Raw genomic sequence first — 17,167 nt, 5'->3', positions numbered from 1 at the left:
TCGCGTTTGAACGAAGCTAAGTTGCGATTAAAGTAAGAAAGAAACATTTTCATTTGGGAACGCGATAATCGCGCCTGACCTAGCTTCAAATTGACAACTTGCTCGCAGAGAAACGAAAGAAGGACATTTTGATTTATAAATGTTGTTTCTGGTTATTCTAAATTATCTCACCTTCGGTCGCAGGTGTAGTGCAGACAACCTCTTCACTCTCAAACACAATTGGTGTGTCTTCAACCTTCACAGGCTCCAAGTTTGCGCTCTCTCTTCCAAGTATATCAAGGACTGTATCGTCCAGCTCTGTGAGTTCACTCCCTCCTACACCTGTCTTTTTCGAGTCACTGACTTTTTTTATCATACCGCAGCGAATGTTTGCCCAAATAACATCTCTCAGGGTTTTTATGTTGTCGACGTTCGCTCCAACACCATTCAGTTTTCTTAAGATGCTTTCCCACACCTCCTGTTTCGCCTTTTTCGTTACAGTCGAGGAAAATGGAGCCAAAACAACTGATTTGTTATCCCTCACAAGCTGCGCTAATAGCAATTTCTGGGATTTCGACAACATGCTGAAACGACAGGGAAAAAATCGACGCGGTCTACGAAATAAATTTTCCGCACTGAGCTGAAAAAATTTGCACTTGTAGTTTACATATCCACTCAGTGCTATTTACAATTGTACGGTTACAATTGTAATTAACACTTGTAGTAAGACTGCTTGTACACGTGTAAATTCCAGTGTTTGAATTTTTTTTATTGAATTCTTGTATTTACAAGTCGGACTTTACATGCGTTTTTTACAACTGTAGAATCTACAAGTGTAATTTCTTTATTGAACTGACCCCAGAACATGTGGAAGCCACACAATAAAATATAACATTCCAACATAAGATCAGCTAAAAAACACCAAATATTCTGCCAAAGCACTCCTCTTATCTTAATACTGTTCCACCTAATGAAACACATGGCAAAATTAACATTATTTTATATTTTCATTTTATTTTACACCTTTTCTTCGCGCTCAAAATTGCACACTAAAGATGTTTAATCTTGTTCACTTTTTCTTTAAGCCAGGGCTTCCTGTATTCGCGTCCATTGCGGAAGTAACAAGAAAAACCACTGGAAAAAAGTTGCATCGATTTTATTGAATCAACTGCTCAACTTGCTCATGCTGTTTACTAAAACACGATGAGTTGCGAAAGTTTATCGTTCTGAGAGTTGTCAGAGTACCTTTAAAAGAAGAAAAACTGTGTAAGAGAAGAACCCGTAGATCGAAAAAAATAACTGAGTAGCCTGATGTTAAGTCTTTGTTGCGCTCACATCCGTCGAGAACCAGCCTCTTGTAGCAGAGAACTTTTGACTAAACGCCCAGAAAAAACTACAGTGGAAAACGCCTATACTGGAAATTATTTTTCAATAATTCTATGAGATCCTCTTACTATTTTAACCGGTTTAATGAACGCAAATCCGAGGCGTTTTGATCGGGGCGGGAAAACCAGCGAAATGCCGTCCTATTCATCTTGGGAGACCGGCAACGCCATCACTGGAAGTCGTACTAGACTCGTTTCCAGACTATTCCGCGCGCTCTCCCGTTCTGAAATGATGTTCCCGTCCTTTTAGCAGAGAGGCATTTTGCTGCACATGCGTCAGTAGAATTTTGTCCGGCGCGTTCGGCGCCATTGTGATACTTTCAGCGCGCTTCTGCGGGTTTTTAACTAGGTGATCTACACTTTTTTGTAAAATGTTTTGGAGAGGAATGAAAGAAAATGACAAGTATGCCAATATTTCTAACTCTGTGGATACTCGTGGTGTTTGCTGGCCCCTCTGATGAGGATATTTTAATGATCAAAGTGCAAACAAAACACGAAAAAAGCCCGAAAACTTGAAGTTTGAGATTTGATTCACTGAAGATCAAGATGTGCAGATGCGATAGCAAAACTTGAATGTTAGTCTTTAGATGTTGATGTTTTACTTGTAAAAATCACAAAGTTGTGTGTGAAGACGATCGTGAGATATTTGGTCCGATGAAAGAAGTTAATTTAGAACGTGATTTTACTTTACTTCGACTTTGAAATAAAATTGTGTTAAATTCGAGGTGGCCCCCAAGCTTAAAATTACTTCAAATAACATCGTCTTTTCTTTCTCTTTGTAGTCACATTGGACACAAGGCTTTAAAAAATGTTCCAGCTTCAGGATTGAGTTACTTTTCGGCGAATTCGTTTTTGGGAGGTTGAGGTGGATTTTCCAAGTCATGGCTCACAACTGTCTTTGGCCCTTTTGCTCTCCAAGTCTGTTAAACATGGTAGGGAGGCATGTGTCTTAGCACCGGTTATAGTTTGGTTTTCATCAACTCCGGCTTAAGCTTATTTTTTCCTGAGTTTTAATCGGAATTTTTTCATCGCCTTTTTGGGGTTCAGGTGCTGTATGGAGGAAAAACTTCGATAGAACTTATTTATCTCACTGGTTGAAATCCACCAATAGAGTTGGTCATAACTAAAACAGTAACAGGATCGTAACCATTTATGGTAAGCTGTTGAAATTAGCAAGAGGCAAGTATATGACCTTACGTACCAAGCAACAAGTAAAGTTGATCATATTTGTTTATTATTTAATAATTTACAAATACTAAGACTATCATTTTTAAACCTTTCTTCTGCTCCCTCCAATTTAAAGCACAAAATATATGCAATTGAGCTTCATATTTTTGTTGGGGGACATTGTTGGCAGTGTGACATGGGTTAGAACACTCGTGTTGTAGCTGTTGTTTGAGGAGAATAGGCTCTGTCCTGGACTCTGAGAGATTTTTATAAACATGGAGGACAATGCTTGAGCACATCTCACTTTTAGTAACCGAAGTTGGTTGTGAGAGAAAGAAAACTGTTTAGGTGTGGTGAAAAATGACCTGTAGTGTGATTGTTTATCCTTTTACTGGAAAATGTACTTTGCTTTCTTACTAAGTTCATCAGGAGAAGCAGAACCTTTTGTCTGTGAACGGAGTATGCTATGAGTCTTTTCCATGGGATATTCATCAAAAATGGCAATGTAATTCCTTGGTGGATTATACAGTTGTGGAGCATGTTTTTCCCCAGTGAGAGCACATGTTGATCCAAACAAGTAGTGCTTTGTAATAATGCCGGCGTTGGAGGCAAGTAAACATGATCCAAATCCTGATCATTGCTCTAAAATACTCAGAGAAATTGTTAAGTTTGAAAGAAATGCTGTATATCGACAACACCAAAGGTATAAAGCTGTCTAGTAAAGTGAAAAGGGTCCCATACTCTGCATCTTGAACCGGGAGAACTTTGCCATCATATTTGTTTCATATACTGTTTTGAAAAACGGATGATAGGAATGAACAATATGTTCTTTGCTGTTTAAGGAAATGTGAAGTGGCCCAATAGTTGGTACTAATGACAGAACGGATGACTGTACTGTTGCTTGTGGCAAGTTGTTGTTCAAGAGATTGTCAGTAGCACCAGATGTCATTGGAAGAGAATACGAGGAATGATCAGTTAAAATAGTGTCCTATTGCAGAGGAGCGTCTGAAAATACCGGATGAGAGCTGACAAACTTCTTAAGTGATTCGTATATGATTTGTCTACAATAAAATTGGCATGGCCAATCCCTTGGCTGAGAAACAATAAGTTTCTTTAAATAGGCAGCCAAACCATTGTCATTGCCACATCATGTGCAGTATCGAAGTCCCCCTTTGACTTCAGTCTCAGTTCTACAAAATCTAATAGGTGCAAATCATCCATTTTGCGCACTGTTCGCACATTTTCACTTTCACAGTATTGATGAATGTTAATTCTGTCTCTCAAATTTAGGGTTAAAATATGTCTGTGTGAGCCAATTAGGCATCATAGAGGCATAACTCTTACTGATGTTGTGCATGGACGATGCAGCAGTAATTAGTTGTATGCATGATTTAATATTTATACCATTTTGGTCATGCGTACAAAGGGCGTGCGTTACATGTACAGTTAGAATATCTTTAAAAGCTTTAACAACTATGGTGCACGTTGTCTTTGTCTCTGACAATTTTTCCTCCTATGGCCTTTTTGTGTGAATGACTGTGAAATCATCAATTATTGGCGCTATTAGCCATTTGCGATCTGTAGCTGTGGTTATAAAATCTTCAAAAGATTTGAAATGAGACTGACATTTTGTGCATAGATATTGTTTAAAGTTCTTCTGGAACATTTATGCCCCATAACATGTTCTGTTTCAATGCCCTTTTGATTTATCAGATTACTCCTGAGATAAAGAACATGGTCCATTTGAAGAGGATTGCATGTTTGACTGAGGCAGTAGCACAAATTATAAATAAATGAAACGTACAATTTCACATTGTTGCAAGTCACAATAATTAGGGTTTCATGATGTAAAAACCTCGTGGTAGTTCTCAAAAACAAGTTTCATTACTACTTCTGCCACAGTATATGATATCATAGCAAGGTTAACAAAACTCTCCTCATTATTTTGATTAAGTCATCTAATTTTATTCAGTCTTGCTCCTTGGGGATACAGGCTATGGAAACAAGTTTGACTTTCATTCTCAATGATACTATCAGTTATACAAGTTCTTTTTTATTGCCTGTAGTAAGAGTCTCGGCAGACCATCAGATTGTTACACAATGCTTGTTATCTAAAAGTTCCATTCCGTTCAGAAGCTGAAGACGCCTTTACATCTATTCCTCCACAAATGGTGCAATCCTTATATGTCTTGGTTCAGGGGTAGTTTGGTCCAAATAAAGTATTCACATTATAAACTTATACGAAGATGCTTTCTTTTTTTCAAAGTATATTTATAAGTGTCTACTATTGCTAATTTTCCAAATCTGATATTTCCAAGACAAACGATTGAAAAAATTTTCCTTACTCTCTGATAAAATCCGTAATTTTTCCTCCATTTCAATAAACTCTCCGTGGGTACAACTACCATCTCTTTAGTGCTGCTGATATCGGACTTTTCTTTACCCAACATTGGTCTTTTGTGTTTAGATATTCTTCCCCGTTGGTTGCGGTTCATGTTAACAAACTTTTGTTAAATTTTAATTTCTGCTCAAGAGGGTACTTCAAATGTTCAATGATAACTTGAGATAGCACTAACATGCTGAAACGAATATCCAGTTCGCCTGTGTTTTTCTACAGCCCCCCTACCTCCTACGTCCCTCATAAATAACGTCCTCCGCATCGATCGCTCTTCCTACCATCCCAAAACAACACTTGAATTCTTTTTCATAACTTTTCGCCTTTTGAAAGTAACGCGGCTGGGACTTTCTCCCGCATACCAGGCAACCATTTTTCAATTTTTTTCGCGCTTCCAGCCAAGTAAAGTAAAATAGACGTGCCATTGTATTTGGTGCTCCACTACTACCGCATGTATTCGAAAACTGGTGGGAAACAAATACGTACGCGCGGAGTAGGCGCATGTCAGCTGTTACTCTTAAAAAACAAAAATTCTACCGGCGCATGCGCAGCAAAATACCCTTCTGCTCGTCCTCTATCTAATTTACTCTAATAGTGGTAGTAGGACCAAGTGGAGTCCAGTGCGGTCTGTAATCAAACGAGTGATTAACAAAATCGGACGACCGCAAGGCGAGAGTTCTATTTGTTGATCACGAAATTTGTTAATCAGGATTTGGTAGATACGAAGTCCTGCACAATTATTAGAACATGTTGGGCTGCAAAATATGAAAGTAGGAAAGAAAACGAATTGTAGGCGACTTTCCAAAATATTTCTAATTTGTTCGATGGATGTTGACATCCTCTCAAGTATTTACAACAGTTAAGTTATAGTGCTTGATATTACAATGAGTTCTTCTTTTTGCTGTCGTCTTTATTTATCGACTGTCTGCCTTAAAAGTTAATATTGTCATATTGTTATTTTGTTATTATTATTATTATTATTATTATTATTATTATTAAAATACAATGTAAAAAATGCAATGTTCGCTTACATTTCATACTCTGCTTGCCTTGTAGGGTATTTTCAAGGATTGTGAAAATACCATTTCAAAGAATTAGCACATTCCAAACATTGTAAGGAAGCCTTTAAATAAAGTCTGCATTGAGGAAGCAAGCTGTTCTCAGCATGGGAACGGTGATTGAGCTTTTTGAGGATTTAATAAAATTAAGGGAGGATCCCCTTATTGAAAAGATCTGGCCCTTTATGGAAAAGAACCCACTTGACATATGTAGTCAACTAAACTATGTTATGCTTCTCTTTTTAACAGGAAAGGTCATTCACATGTGAGGTGAAAACAGTTATCAGGAAAACATAAGATTTAACAGTGACCTCTCTGCATTGACTGACCTGTTTCTTGGTAGACAATCCAATGATGTGAATTGATATTATGGTATATGCTAATCCGGGGAAATGTAGAATTGAAAAATTCAGTATGTTATCACTCTTTCTCTCTCTCTTTCAGATACTGTAAAAGTTGGGTATGATCGGGCATTTTTCTGTAGTTAAGGATTATTTCGTCCAATTTATTTTGCCAGTCATCCTTCACCTGTTGTAGGGTCTAGAATGAGCCATCAGGAACCATGAACATCGATAGCCAAAAATAATAAGAGGGAATTTATGTTCCTTATAGTCAATTGTGTTAGAGAGTTTTAATTTCAGGAACTTGAACATACAATGTTCATCCGTAATGCACATAGATTTTAACAACGGCCTTATATTTTTGCCGTTAAACATAACGATGTTTGTGGAATCAAGCCAATGCTTAGCAATATCTACAGGGCTTCCATTGATGATAATTGATCCTTGATGTAGTCTTTCTTGTAATGTACTGTTGTTTCTGTGAACAAAACAGGGTGCCCTCCAGAAAAATAGTTTCATGCACACTACTTAAAAACAAACAATGAAAAACTATATCTTACTATAAAGGTTATAAAGTATAGATTCTGAAGATAACAAAAGCTTTAACGGGTTTTGTTTCGGGTTTTGTTTTGGTTTTTGTTTGCTTAACTGCATTACTAGTTTCAGCGTTACCACGGACGTCCGAACAAACGGGACAGTATTTAGTTATGTCGCTTACCAATGAAATGTGACAGCGAAACTCCTTGGTGAGTCGATCTCACGACGAAGTTTTCGATGTGCTATGTGAATTACACCACAAAGTCTGTAATCGTTTCCATATGAAAAACGTGATGGAACGGGAATCTTAGCGCAAACGATACCTCGAAAACAGTATTTTTCACCCCCGGCACTAATCATGAATACAATAAGTGAATTCATATCGAAAAAAAACTATTTTTTTTTGTAAGACTAGTCTCAAAGTTTAATATTTGTTCAAATTTTAAAACAATCAATATGACATGCTTTGGAAAACACTTTTTGGTGGTACGAGTAATAGTCTGCTAATAATAAACAGTAAATAATTATAACCAGAGTTGTTTGTAGCTATTCCGAGTAATTTTTCGTATTGCGTTATTTGCCTTAAAACGATAAGTTGCTTAATGACAAAAAATGAACGGTAAAACACGACGTTTCGACCAAACTTCGTTCATTTTCAATTGAGTAGTAAGAATTTCACGATGAATATATATGCGTGAGTATTTAAAAATAAAATTTTTCAGAAGTGTAAACGGACAATAAGAACATACAAAGAGAGGAAATGATTAGAAGCCAATTAAAAACCAAATTAAAAATTAAAATTAAAATTAAAAACTTGATTAAAACTAAAAACCTTGCACGAATTGAAACCGACTGCACGTTGAGAGCACGTCTCAGTTCTTGAATAAAAAACATTTCATAATGTAAGCAGTCAAACTCGTTTGTACACTTCTTTATAACACTAAAATTCTTCGTAAGATCCCTTGGGACCAAAGAATACTTGTCGCGAAAATGCTTGCCAATCGTGAAGTTGAGTTTCTGTGTTCTTGAACACGTTGGTGCAGATGGCGGCGCGTAAAACCAACTTCTCAAACTCATTAATAATTCGTGCTGATAAAACAAAGGAAATTTCAACCATGAAGGAGGTTTGGATATGTGATCTTAATTATAATAAAATTTGGTGGACTTTTGCTTCGATTTTCTCTAAGAATTATTAATAGTTTGAGAAGCTATATCAAACATTCGAAAGGGTGTTTCATCTGATATCCAAACACCTTGAAGTTTGTTTAAAAAAACTCGGCTGCGCCTCTTTTTTTCAACCACTTCTCGGTGTTTAGATATCGGATGAAACACTCTTCCTCGTGTTTGATATATTACATAACCTGTTTCGCACAGGTCACATTTAAATTTGTAAACAAGGCACTTTTGGTTCACAACCGGTGGCTTCGCCTCTCGTAACTTGAGATCTTGTTCGATCTTGTGTTTAACAAACACAGGCTGTATGGTCGTGTGGATCTTCTGACTTAAATCTTTAAGTTGGACACGTACAATATGAGCCGAGGCCTGATTATTAAACGGTAGGACAACACGAATGGGGTCTGTTCGATCGCTGACAGTCGGTGTCGGTGCCCAAAAAGGGAAGCATGCTAGTACTCTCCGTCTCCGTGGTAAACTTAATAGAAGAATTGCACTGGTTTAAAATCTTGAGGAAATTGACATGGTAGTTAGTAAACGTAAACTGTTCGCAAGACCAGACTCATATAGTTTATTCATAAGAAAATTTTTTAGAAAAATTGCGAGCGCGATATATTTATTACTTGTAATTTACCGTCGCCATTTCTTACCAATTACTTTCCAGAGTAGTTCGTTTTTCCGCCACATTTAAAAGCGACATTTAATCAACTAACTTACGTTTAATTTTGGGAAATAATAACACTATCACAGATGTGTGCATCTTAGTTGAATACTTATGTTAATTCAAGCTTCAAATTTTAAAACTTTACTAAGTGAATAAACACCATTATTAAGTCACAGAATCCCGCCTTTATTCTGAACTTTTTAAGGGTATACATCGCAAGAATTAATTGTAAAAACACAGCATGTAACCGGGAGGAAATGATGTCTCATTATCTTCCCTTTTTGTCACCGAAGAATGTCTCAGTCATAAAGGTGATTAGAAATGCAAGGAACAATCGAGAACTTTATCGTTGTTTCTCAAAAAATATATCGTGCGCGCGTTATAAACGAGAAAACGTAAATGAAGAGGTGTTGGAGTGAATGTTTTTAATCAATTTAAAATTTTTAAAAAATCCTCAACGAAACTCAAAGTTCTTAACTATCAATCAATTGATTCTGTTTTGCGATGAGTAGACTATTTTCTTCACTTTAGGTTTTGAAAACAACTTGGAAACATTCTCTTCTCTTATTGTCAACTAGGCGTCTTTAAAAGAAGGGAGAACAGGCTGCTTTAATAGGCTTCCTTTTCTCTTCGTTATAGCGGACAAAATTGAATTTGCTTGCAGAATTGCTTGCAGGGAAAATAAATTGGCATCTGTGACCTAAGGATAATTTGGAATAGTTTTATGCTTTCGGAAATTGTCACGGTTTTCATTTTCCTTTACCAAAGGATTACCGTTTTCAGCCTAAACTTTTTAAAGGTATAAGACATGTCAATATCACGCAGTTCAATTTAGAGTCAGATCATCACCTCCCCTTTCGATGAAAATTTATCTAGCTTACGAAGATTTTTTCGGCGGTGCCATATGTTTCCTCGAGGCTTGCCCCCTAATGTTTAATTCAAACCAGAGGCGAACGCAAAAATTTTTTACGCTGTCAGTAATAAGAAAGCAAGGTTTCAGTGAACGTGGCTGGGTGGGTATTGTTAAGACGTATTTCGCTTCTCGTTACAGTCAACCATCAAGAAACGACCGTGGAGTGATGACCACAGCAAACCTCACAAGAGATGGACCACAAACGGAAACATATATAGATGCCCTATGCTTCCCCTCTTTGGTAGATGGACTTCAACAAAAATCAATTTCTTTCTGTGCTGTCAGCATTCTCTTTTCCATCACAGCACTCCTGGGGAATTCTCTTATCCTCATTGCCCTTCACAAGGAATCTTCTCTTCACCTGCCGTCGAAACTCTTGTATCGTTGTCTGGCAACGACTGATCTGTTAGTTGGCCTTGTTGGCCAACCCCTTGATGCTACCTATTGGAAGTCCTTTGCTAACGAAGGGTGGAATCTTTGTCGGTTCGCACTCGACGCTAAATTTATCATAGGCACTGTACTATGTTCAGTGTCGTTATTGTCGATGACGGCCATAAGCTTGGACAGACTTCTAGCCCTGTTGTTGGGGCTGAGGTACAGACAAATTGTAACTTTAAAACGCACATATGTGATTGTCGCTATTTTTTGGGTTCTGTCCGGTGTAGCTGGCTTATGCTTCATTTTAGATTACCGCATCACCCTCTGGTATTGGTATATAATTATACCATCTTGCATAGTAATGTCTATCGCCTCGTACACAAAGATCTTCCGCACTCTCGCTCATCATCAGGCTCAAATACAAGATTCTGTTCAACAACAGCCGAGCCAAGCAAATCAACTTAACATTGCGCGATACAAAAAGGCAGTAAACAGTGCAGTGTGGGTGCAGTTGGCATTAGTTGTTTGCTATGCGTCTTATCTTTTAGTTGATATTACGCTGGCTTATATCAAAACATATTCTTTACATCTTGTCGTCATCAGGGGAATAGCAGTTATTTTAGTTTACGTAAACTCCACATTAAATCCGTTTCTTTTCTGTTGGAAAATCTATGAGGTAAGACAAGCAGTAATACAGATAATCAGACAAGTATTTCGCTGTCCATGGAGTTAGACAATTCTCCACTTTTGCCAATATATCTGCTTCTAAATAAATTTATGGAATTAAAGTTGTAAGAAGATTAGGAGAGCATCATATGTTTCTCAAGAAGAAAAGTCAGGAGATTGAATGAAAACTTGAATGAACTATTGTTAAAAGAATATTGTATTTAATATCAAGTGAAAGCAAGCATAAAAAGTTTAAGTTATGTATCATAATTATTTTGCCTAACTTGGAAGCAGTATTGCGATGGTTACGAACCTTGTCACCTAACCTCAAATTGGCGTTTTAAAGTTAAGGGTTTGTTACAAACCCCTTAAACAAGACAGCCATAGCCTCGACTTAATTATCATTTTCAAGGTGTTGTCCATGATAGTAACGACTTTTAAGTACTGAAGATTTCTTTTAACTCCTAAGCTATATTTCTAGAAATGTTGAGATGAAACTGATGATCCCTGTTCTCATGGCGTCCTCTTTTTAAGATCAGTCATTTGACAGAAAGTTTGCAAATTCATTAAGGAAGAAACCTATTAACAGACGCAACTGAGTAGTTCTAAATGCTTGATATGAACGGCTGCCACACAACTCGTTACCAACAAACATTTTTTGTTCGAATAGAAGTTTTATCGATTTGAATTCTGAGAGCAATTAACATACTTCTCTTTAAGCCCTCTGGTATTCGAGTAACTTTAATCACCTTTGTTCAACTCTCGCATTCATGCAGACATAACATCTCATCTAAATTATTACCCACAAGCGAATAGCGCTTCTCGTGCAAGCTGATCAGTAAGTACTATTTATCTCCGAGCAGAAGAAGCTAAATTAAGCCAAAGGAGTTTAATTATTGACCATTTTCGTTATACTGACTACGATAAACTAATTTTTTGGCTTCTGTAAAGTATACTGTAAAAAAAGTATTATCCTTACTAGTGGATATTCACCTCCACTTCGATGATAATTGTTAAAGACAGGAAAACCTTTTTCGTATCTTTTTTATTTGAGAGAGAGATAAAACTTCCAACACACTCATTAAAACTCAATCCTCAGGCTCCTAGTTAAGACGATCTAGGAGACAATGTCGATGAGAATGTTTGTCCTGGGGTCAATTCAATAAAACTTTTACACTTGTATTTTACACGTTGGACCGTTGCTTTTATAAGCGCGCAAAAAATCCAATTCAATAACTGTCTTTACAAGCCAAAGTTACAAGTGTCCGACTTGTAGTTACAGGTGTAGAGCTACACGTGTAGAATGTGAAATTAGGTCAGTTCAATAAAACGTTTTACAGGAGTCCAACTTGTTTTTGGCCTGCGGTCCACTTGTAAAATACAAGAGCAAAGTCATAAGTCACTTGTAAACTTCGAGAGCAAATTGTTGTTGGCCTCATTTAAAGAGATAGCATGTCATCTTCGAGTGAAGAAGAAATAGATGAACTTTTGAGAAATAGAATAAGACGACAGCCGAGGAATTTTGAGGAAAGACGGCTTTTAGACGTAGAAAATCCACGTGAATTTCGACAGAAGTTTCGTCTCCCAGTCGATGCATTCGAACATTTACTGGCAGCAGTGGGTCCGCAATTGGAAAACAGAACACGGCGCAACAGAGCGTTGACGGCGAGACAACAATTGTTGGTATTTCTCCACTTCCTTGGTACGAACTCGTTTTACCATGTGATGCATTCGTGCCATGGAATTTCAACATCAACGGTTTGGAATGTCATAGACCGCGTTACGCCGGCAATACTAAGTTTACAGCGAGAACTTGTTTGTTGGCCCACGCAGCCCCTTCGAATCGCTTCAAAGTTTCATGATATAGCTGGGTTTCCTTGTGTTGCTGGTTGCGTGGATGGAACCCTTGTTCTGGTAAATCCCCCGGCTGGTGATGAAGATGCATACGTGAATCGGCATCATACGAAATCCCTCAATGTGGCCATGGTTTGCGGCCCAGGGCCCGGTTGTTCAAAACTGCGATTAGCGCTAATCCACGATTAAATAGGCTAATCGCCGATTAAATTTAAGTCGCCGATTAGTTTCTGTTGTTCAAAGCCCGATTATTCCTAACCTTCGATCAAACCAAGGGTTAAATCTAACCCTGCTCGCTAGGTGGATTAAATCCTTAATCGGCAGATTAAAAAATAAAAATCACAACATGGCTGACTTGTTGTATGGTTGTGTTGGTGTTGATGGGCGAAGAAAAAGGAAGCAAAGAGAGTTTAGGAGCATCGGTTTCACGATAGATGGATATACAGACGAAGAATTAAGAGCAAGGTATCGCTTTGGAAAGGAGTCTATAGAGTATATTACCGGCGCCATTTGTTTTTTTGTTTACATGGGAGTACATGTAAAAGAAAATAAGAAAGAAACAAAAGTCTAAAGTCCGTTAATTTTCACTTTGCTTTGTGTTTGTTAGCGAAGTATACATTTTATGCAAGGTACGGACATTGAGAGGTATTACAATAATGTTTCCATTTATTAACTTACCTGTTTCAAACCCCTGTAACCCAGTAAATGACGGTGTGTCACTGAACATGTTTATTATTTTTAAACTGGCTTCTGATGGGTTCGGGGGAGCAGGGCCACCACCTGTCTTCTTCTGTTCACTTTTAAAGGAACTGAATTCTCTTTTTGCGTGACTCTGGAGGTTTTTCCACTTGTCTCGTACTTCCTGCGTTGATCTTGCTGTCACACCGACGGCGTTTACCGCCTCCGAGATTTCTTCCCAAATCTTGTTTTTTTTTGCATTTGTTATACTGTTGGTAAATTTACTTTGAAGAATGTCCATATTTTCTTCAAATTTTTCCGTTAAAACGGAAATTTCAGCGGGTGAAAAGTTTGCTTTCCGCACTTTCTTCGCTGGAGAAGCCATATTGACAAAAATAAATTTCCGGCAATTTTATGACGTAAACTGGCACAAAATAAATTATAATTAATTAATATAATTCATTTTATGCTTAATCGCCGATTAGTAAATCGACCGAGTAATCTCCCTTTGAACAACCGTTTTTTAACCAACGATTAACTAACCCACGATTAAGAAATTTAATCGCCGATTAGGCCTAATCGGTGATTAGTTTAATCGCGGTTTTGAACAACCGGGCCCAGATTACTCAATATATTTCTGTAGCAGCCGATGTCCTGGGAGATGGCATGACTCGCGGGTTCTCAAAGAGAGTACTCTGTGGACTGCATTTGAAGAAAATGCTCAGAGGCCATTCCCTGGAGCAGTAATTCTAGGCGACTCTGCCTACTCGTGCAACAGCTGGCTGATTCCTCCTTTCAGGGGAGATGTAGAAGGTGCTCGCCTCAGGTTTAATGAGGCGCACAAGAAAAGCAGAAGCACCATAGAGAGAGCCAATGGTGTTATAAAAAAAAGATTCTACACTCTACAAACAGGCTTAAAAGTCAGAAGTAGGGAACGAGCTGCTGAACTTATCCAGTGTGCAGCCATACTACACAACATTTGCATACTATTTAACGATGATGGTGCTGATCTTTTGGATGACGAAGATCTGGAAATTGATGAAGGGGAGTCTGCCGAGCAAGACGAGGGGCAGGAGGACAGACGACAAGAGCTCTTGGCGCATTTTCTTTGAATTAAAGTGAGACAATGTCGATCGATGTGAAATCAAATTGTTAAGGGCCTTAAAAACATTTAGTTTACATTTCTTATTCGATCTTCATTATTTGCAGATATTGTATTTATAAAACTATAATGATATGCTTAGGACGATCCCCTAGCCCAAATATGAAATTGAAATAGAACAGAAGCTGTCATTGAATTCATTAAACCATGGTATGAGCTATGTCATTGAAGTCATTTCAATAATTATTGATATCCTCTTGTCCGTTGCCCTCCCTCTAATAATTAAACAAATGATTGCAAACCACCAACCTTCTAAGACTAATTGTTTTTATTAACGGCGTGATTACTTTCTAACAAAGTGATACAATTCTGTAAATTATTGACATTATTAGCTTTCATTCTCTTGATTGCACTTGCGCAATTCTCAAACTTAACAGTCAAATTATTTCTATTAATCCATCGCCTCGAAATCTTTCTTCAATATTTTAATCTCCAAGGACAACTTTGAACACTCTAAAAGTAGTTTTCTTTTCCTAATTCGTAATATGTCTTCTTCTAATTCTGCTGTGGAACTGACAGTGGCCTTTTTCAGCCCCTTCTTCGATTTGATGGTAGGCTTTTGGAATACTGATGTCTTGTCTTCTTTGGCTTCCTTTGGTTTGGCTGAAGGTTTTGTTTCATGCTTTGCTTTTGCATCTAAATGAACAAAAGATTGGTAGATACATGAAAATCTCATCTTTAAACTCATCGCGTTTGAACGAAGCTAAGTTGCGATTAAAGTAATTTTCATTTGGGAACGCGATAATCGCGCCCGACCTAGCTTCAAATTGACAACTTGCTCGCAGAGAAACGAAAGAAGGACATTTTGATTTATAAATGTTGTTTCTGGTTATTCTAAATTATCTCACCTTCGGTCTCAGGTGTAGTGCAGACAACCTCTTCACTCTCAAACACAATTGGTGTGTCTTCAATCTTCACAGGCTCCAAGTTTGCGCTCTCTCTTCCAATTATATCAAGGACTGTATCGTCCAGCTCTGTGAGTTCACTCCCTCCTGCACCGGTCTTTTTCGAGTCACTGACTTTTTTTATCGTACCGCGGCGAATGTTTGCCCAGATAACATCTCTCAGGGTTTTTATGTTGTCGACGTTCGCTCCAACACCATTCAGTTGTCTTAAGATGCTTTCCCACGCCTCCTGTTTCGCCTTTTTCGTTACAGTCGAGGAAAATGGAACCAAAACAACTGATTTGTTATCCCTCACAAGCTGCGCTAATAGCAATTTCTGAGATTTCGACAACATGCTAAAACGACAGGGAAAAAATCGACGCGGTCTACGAAATAAATTTTCCGCACTGAGCTGAAAAAATTTGCACTTGTAGTTTACATATCCACTCAGTGCTATTTACAATTGTACGGTTACAATTGTAATTAACACTTGTAGTAAGACTGCTTGTACACGTGTAAATTCCAGTGTTTGCTAGTTATGACGAAGTTGATCGATTCGGGGGTACTTTGGTCAATCGTCCCCTAGATTTGTAGCTTCCTTTCTGATTACCGTCAATCTGGTAAATGTGGATTCCGATGGCTTTCAGCCAGCCCAAGAGTCTCTCATTTTTGTCATTATGATTAAGGATTTGAAGTTAACATCCAAACGCTCCATTTACTGGGAGTATGTATTTAGACGATATGAAGATTTCGGAGATTACTCCAGCGCAAGGGTTGTCAATATTTCAAGGTCAGTTTGACGCAATTTGCACCTGCAAAAGCAACAATAACATGATGTTAAACCCCAAGAAGCGCAAGGAGTTGCCTGCTTCCTTCCATCGCAACAATGAGTAACCCCTACCGAGGATGACCGTGGGCACCAATAAGCTAAGAAAAACTAAATCTCAAAAATGACTAGCTAAAGCAATCCAGAACAATTTCAAGTGGGACTTACACGTCACTGAGATAGTAACCAAGGCGTCTAACAGGTTGCACGTTTTACTAAACCTTAAGCGCGGTGGCACTCTATCACCTGACTTGCTGCGAGAGCACTTAACACTGATAAGATCTGTGATTGAGAGCTGTTGCCCTATATTGCATTCATCATTAACCGTTCACTTGTCTGACAAAATTGAGCGGTACAGAGGCGTGCTTTAAGTATTTTTCATCCCAAAAAAGGTTATGGCGAAGCCTTGCACCACGCCAATTGCGCGTCTTTGCACGCAGACGTGATGCGCTGTGCGTAAAAACGTTTCAAAAAAATGCGGGAGTCTGATTTACGCCTGAGCCACCTCGTCCCACCGACCTAGGTGAGCACGCACGGCCGTAATCTTGACAACAGACTAACACTATTTGCGTGTAAGACTGAGTGTTTTAAAAAGAGTTTTTCCTTGCAATGTGCCTCCAGACGCACAGTTTTTTAAATTTCATAAATTTTCAGTCGGCAAGTTTAAATTTAGGCAGTCCCTTTTCATTACTTATTATTAACATATGAACTTGTGAAGTGTATATGTGCACATGTAACGCCTTGTCCAATTTTATTGGAACTATTCTTTAGCACTCTTATCATTTAAATTGTACATAATTTCAAAATTCGCTTTTAAGTATGTTGATTTTATGATAAAAATCATTATTACTATTTTTATTATTATTGTCATTGTAACTTCAAGTTTTTAAGAGAAAGGGTAAATAGAAAATGAAGGAGATTGAAAGTCAAAAGATGGTAGAGAGGTAGGTCCTTATAGATTGTGCAAGCACAATTTTTGTATTATTTGGTTAAAATAGCATAAGTTTTGCTCTTTCTATTGGAGTAACTCCACTGCCGTAGTCAGCGAATTTCAGTTTTTTTTTTTTTTGAAAGGGATATTAGCAGAGTCGTAACTTGTCGGTCTCT

General features: G+C 37.9%; 2 protein-coding genes and 1 pseudogene across 2 annotated transcripts; 1 reads left to right on the top strand and 2 right to left on the bottom strand.

The window, feature by feature from the left end:
* Nucleotides 1-308: 308 nt before the first annotated feature.
* Nucleotides 309-5,299, bottom strand: LOC113683464 (uncharacterized; annotated as a pseudogene).
* Nucleotides 5,300-9,559: 4,260 nt separating this feature from the next.
* LOC113670119 (adenosine receptor A2a-like) lies at nt 9,560-12,864 on the top strand. Its single transcript, XM_027186211.2, has one exon. It carries the CDS (start codon nt 9,560-9,562, stop codon nt 10,721-10,723), a length of 1,164 nt encoding a protein of 387 aa, XP_027042012.2. The 3' UTR covers nt 10,724-12,864.
* Nucleotides 12,865-14,137: 1,273 nt separating this feature from the next.
* LOC149036474 (uncharacterized) lies at nt 14,138-15,640 on the bottom strand. Its single transcript, XM_089189137.1, has 2 exons — nt 15,199-15,640; nt 14,138-14,986 (listed from the first exon to the last, which is right to left on the bottom strand). Exons 1-2 carry the CDS (start codon nt 15,587-15,589, stop codon nt 14,742-14,744), a joined length of 636 nt encoding a protein of 211 aa, XP_089045263.1. The 5' UTR covers nt 15,590-15,640; the 3' UTR covers nt 14,138-14,741.
* Nucleotides 15,641-17,167: the final 1,527 nt, after the last annotated feature.

The sequence above is a fragment of the Pocillopora damicornis genome, chromosome 12 (genome assembly GCF_964200805.1).
Source record: "Pocillopora damicornis chromosome 12, jaPocDami1.2, whole genome shotgun sequence".
Lineage (NCBI taxonomy): Eukaryota > Metazoa > Cnidaria > Anthozoa > Scleractinia > Pocilloporidae > Pocillopora > Pocillopora damicornis.
Note: the sequence above shows the minus strand (reverse complement) of the source record. Positions and strands in the feature narration are given on the sequence as shown.

Coding starts and splice junctions, on each gene's coding strand:
- LOC113670119 (XM_027186211.2), top strand. CDS start 9,560: ATGAAAATTTATCTAGCTTACGAAGATTTTTTCGGCGGTGCCATATGT.
- LOC149036474 (XM_089189137.1), bottom strand. CDS start 15,589: ATGTTGTCGAAATCTCAGAAATTGCTATTAGCGCAGCTTGTGAGGGAT. Junction 14,987..15,198: donor CACTACACCTGAGACCGAAG/GTGAGATAATTT, acceptor TTGTTCATTTAG/ATGCAAAAGCAAAGCATGAA.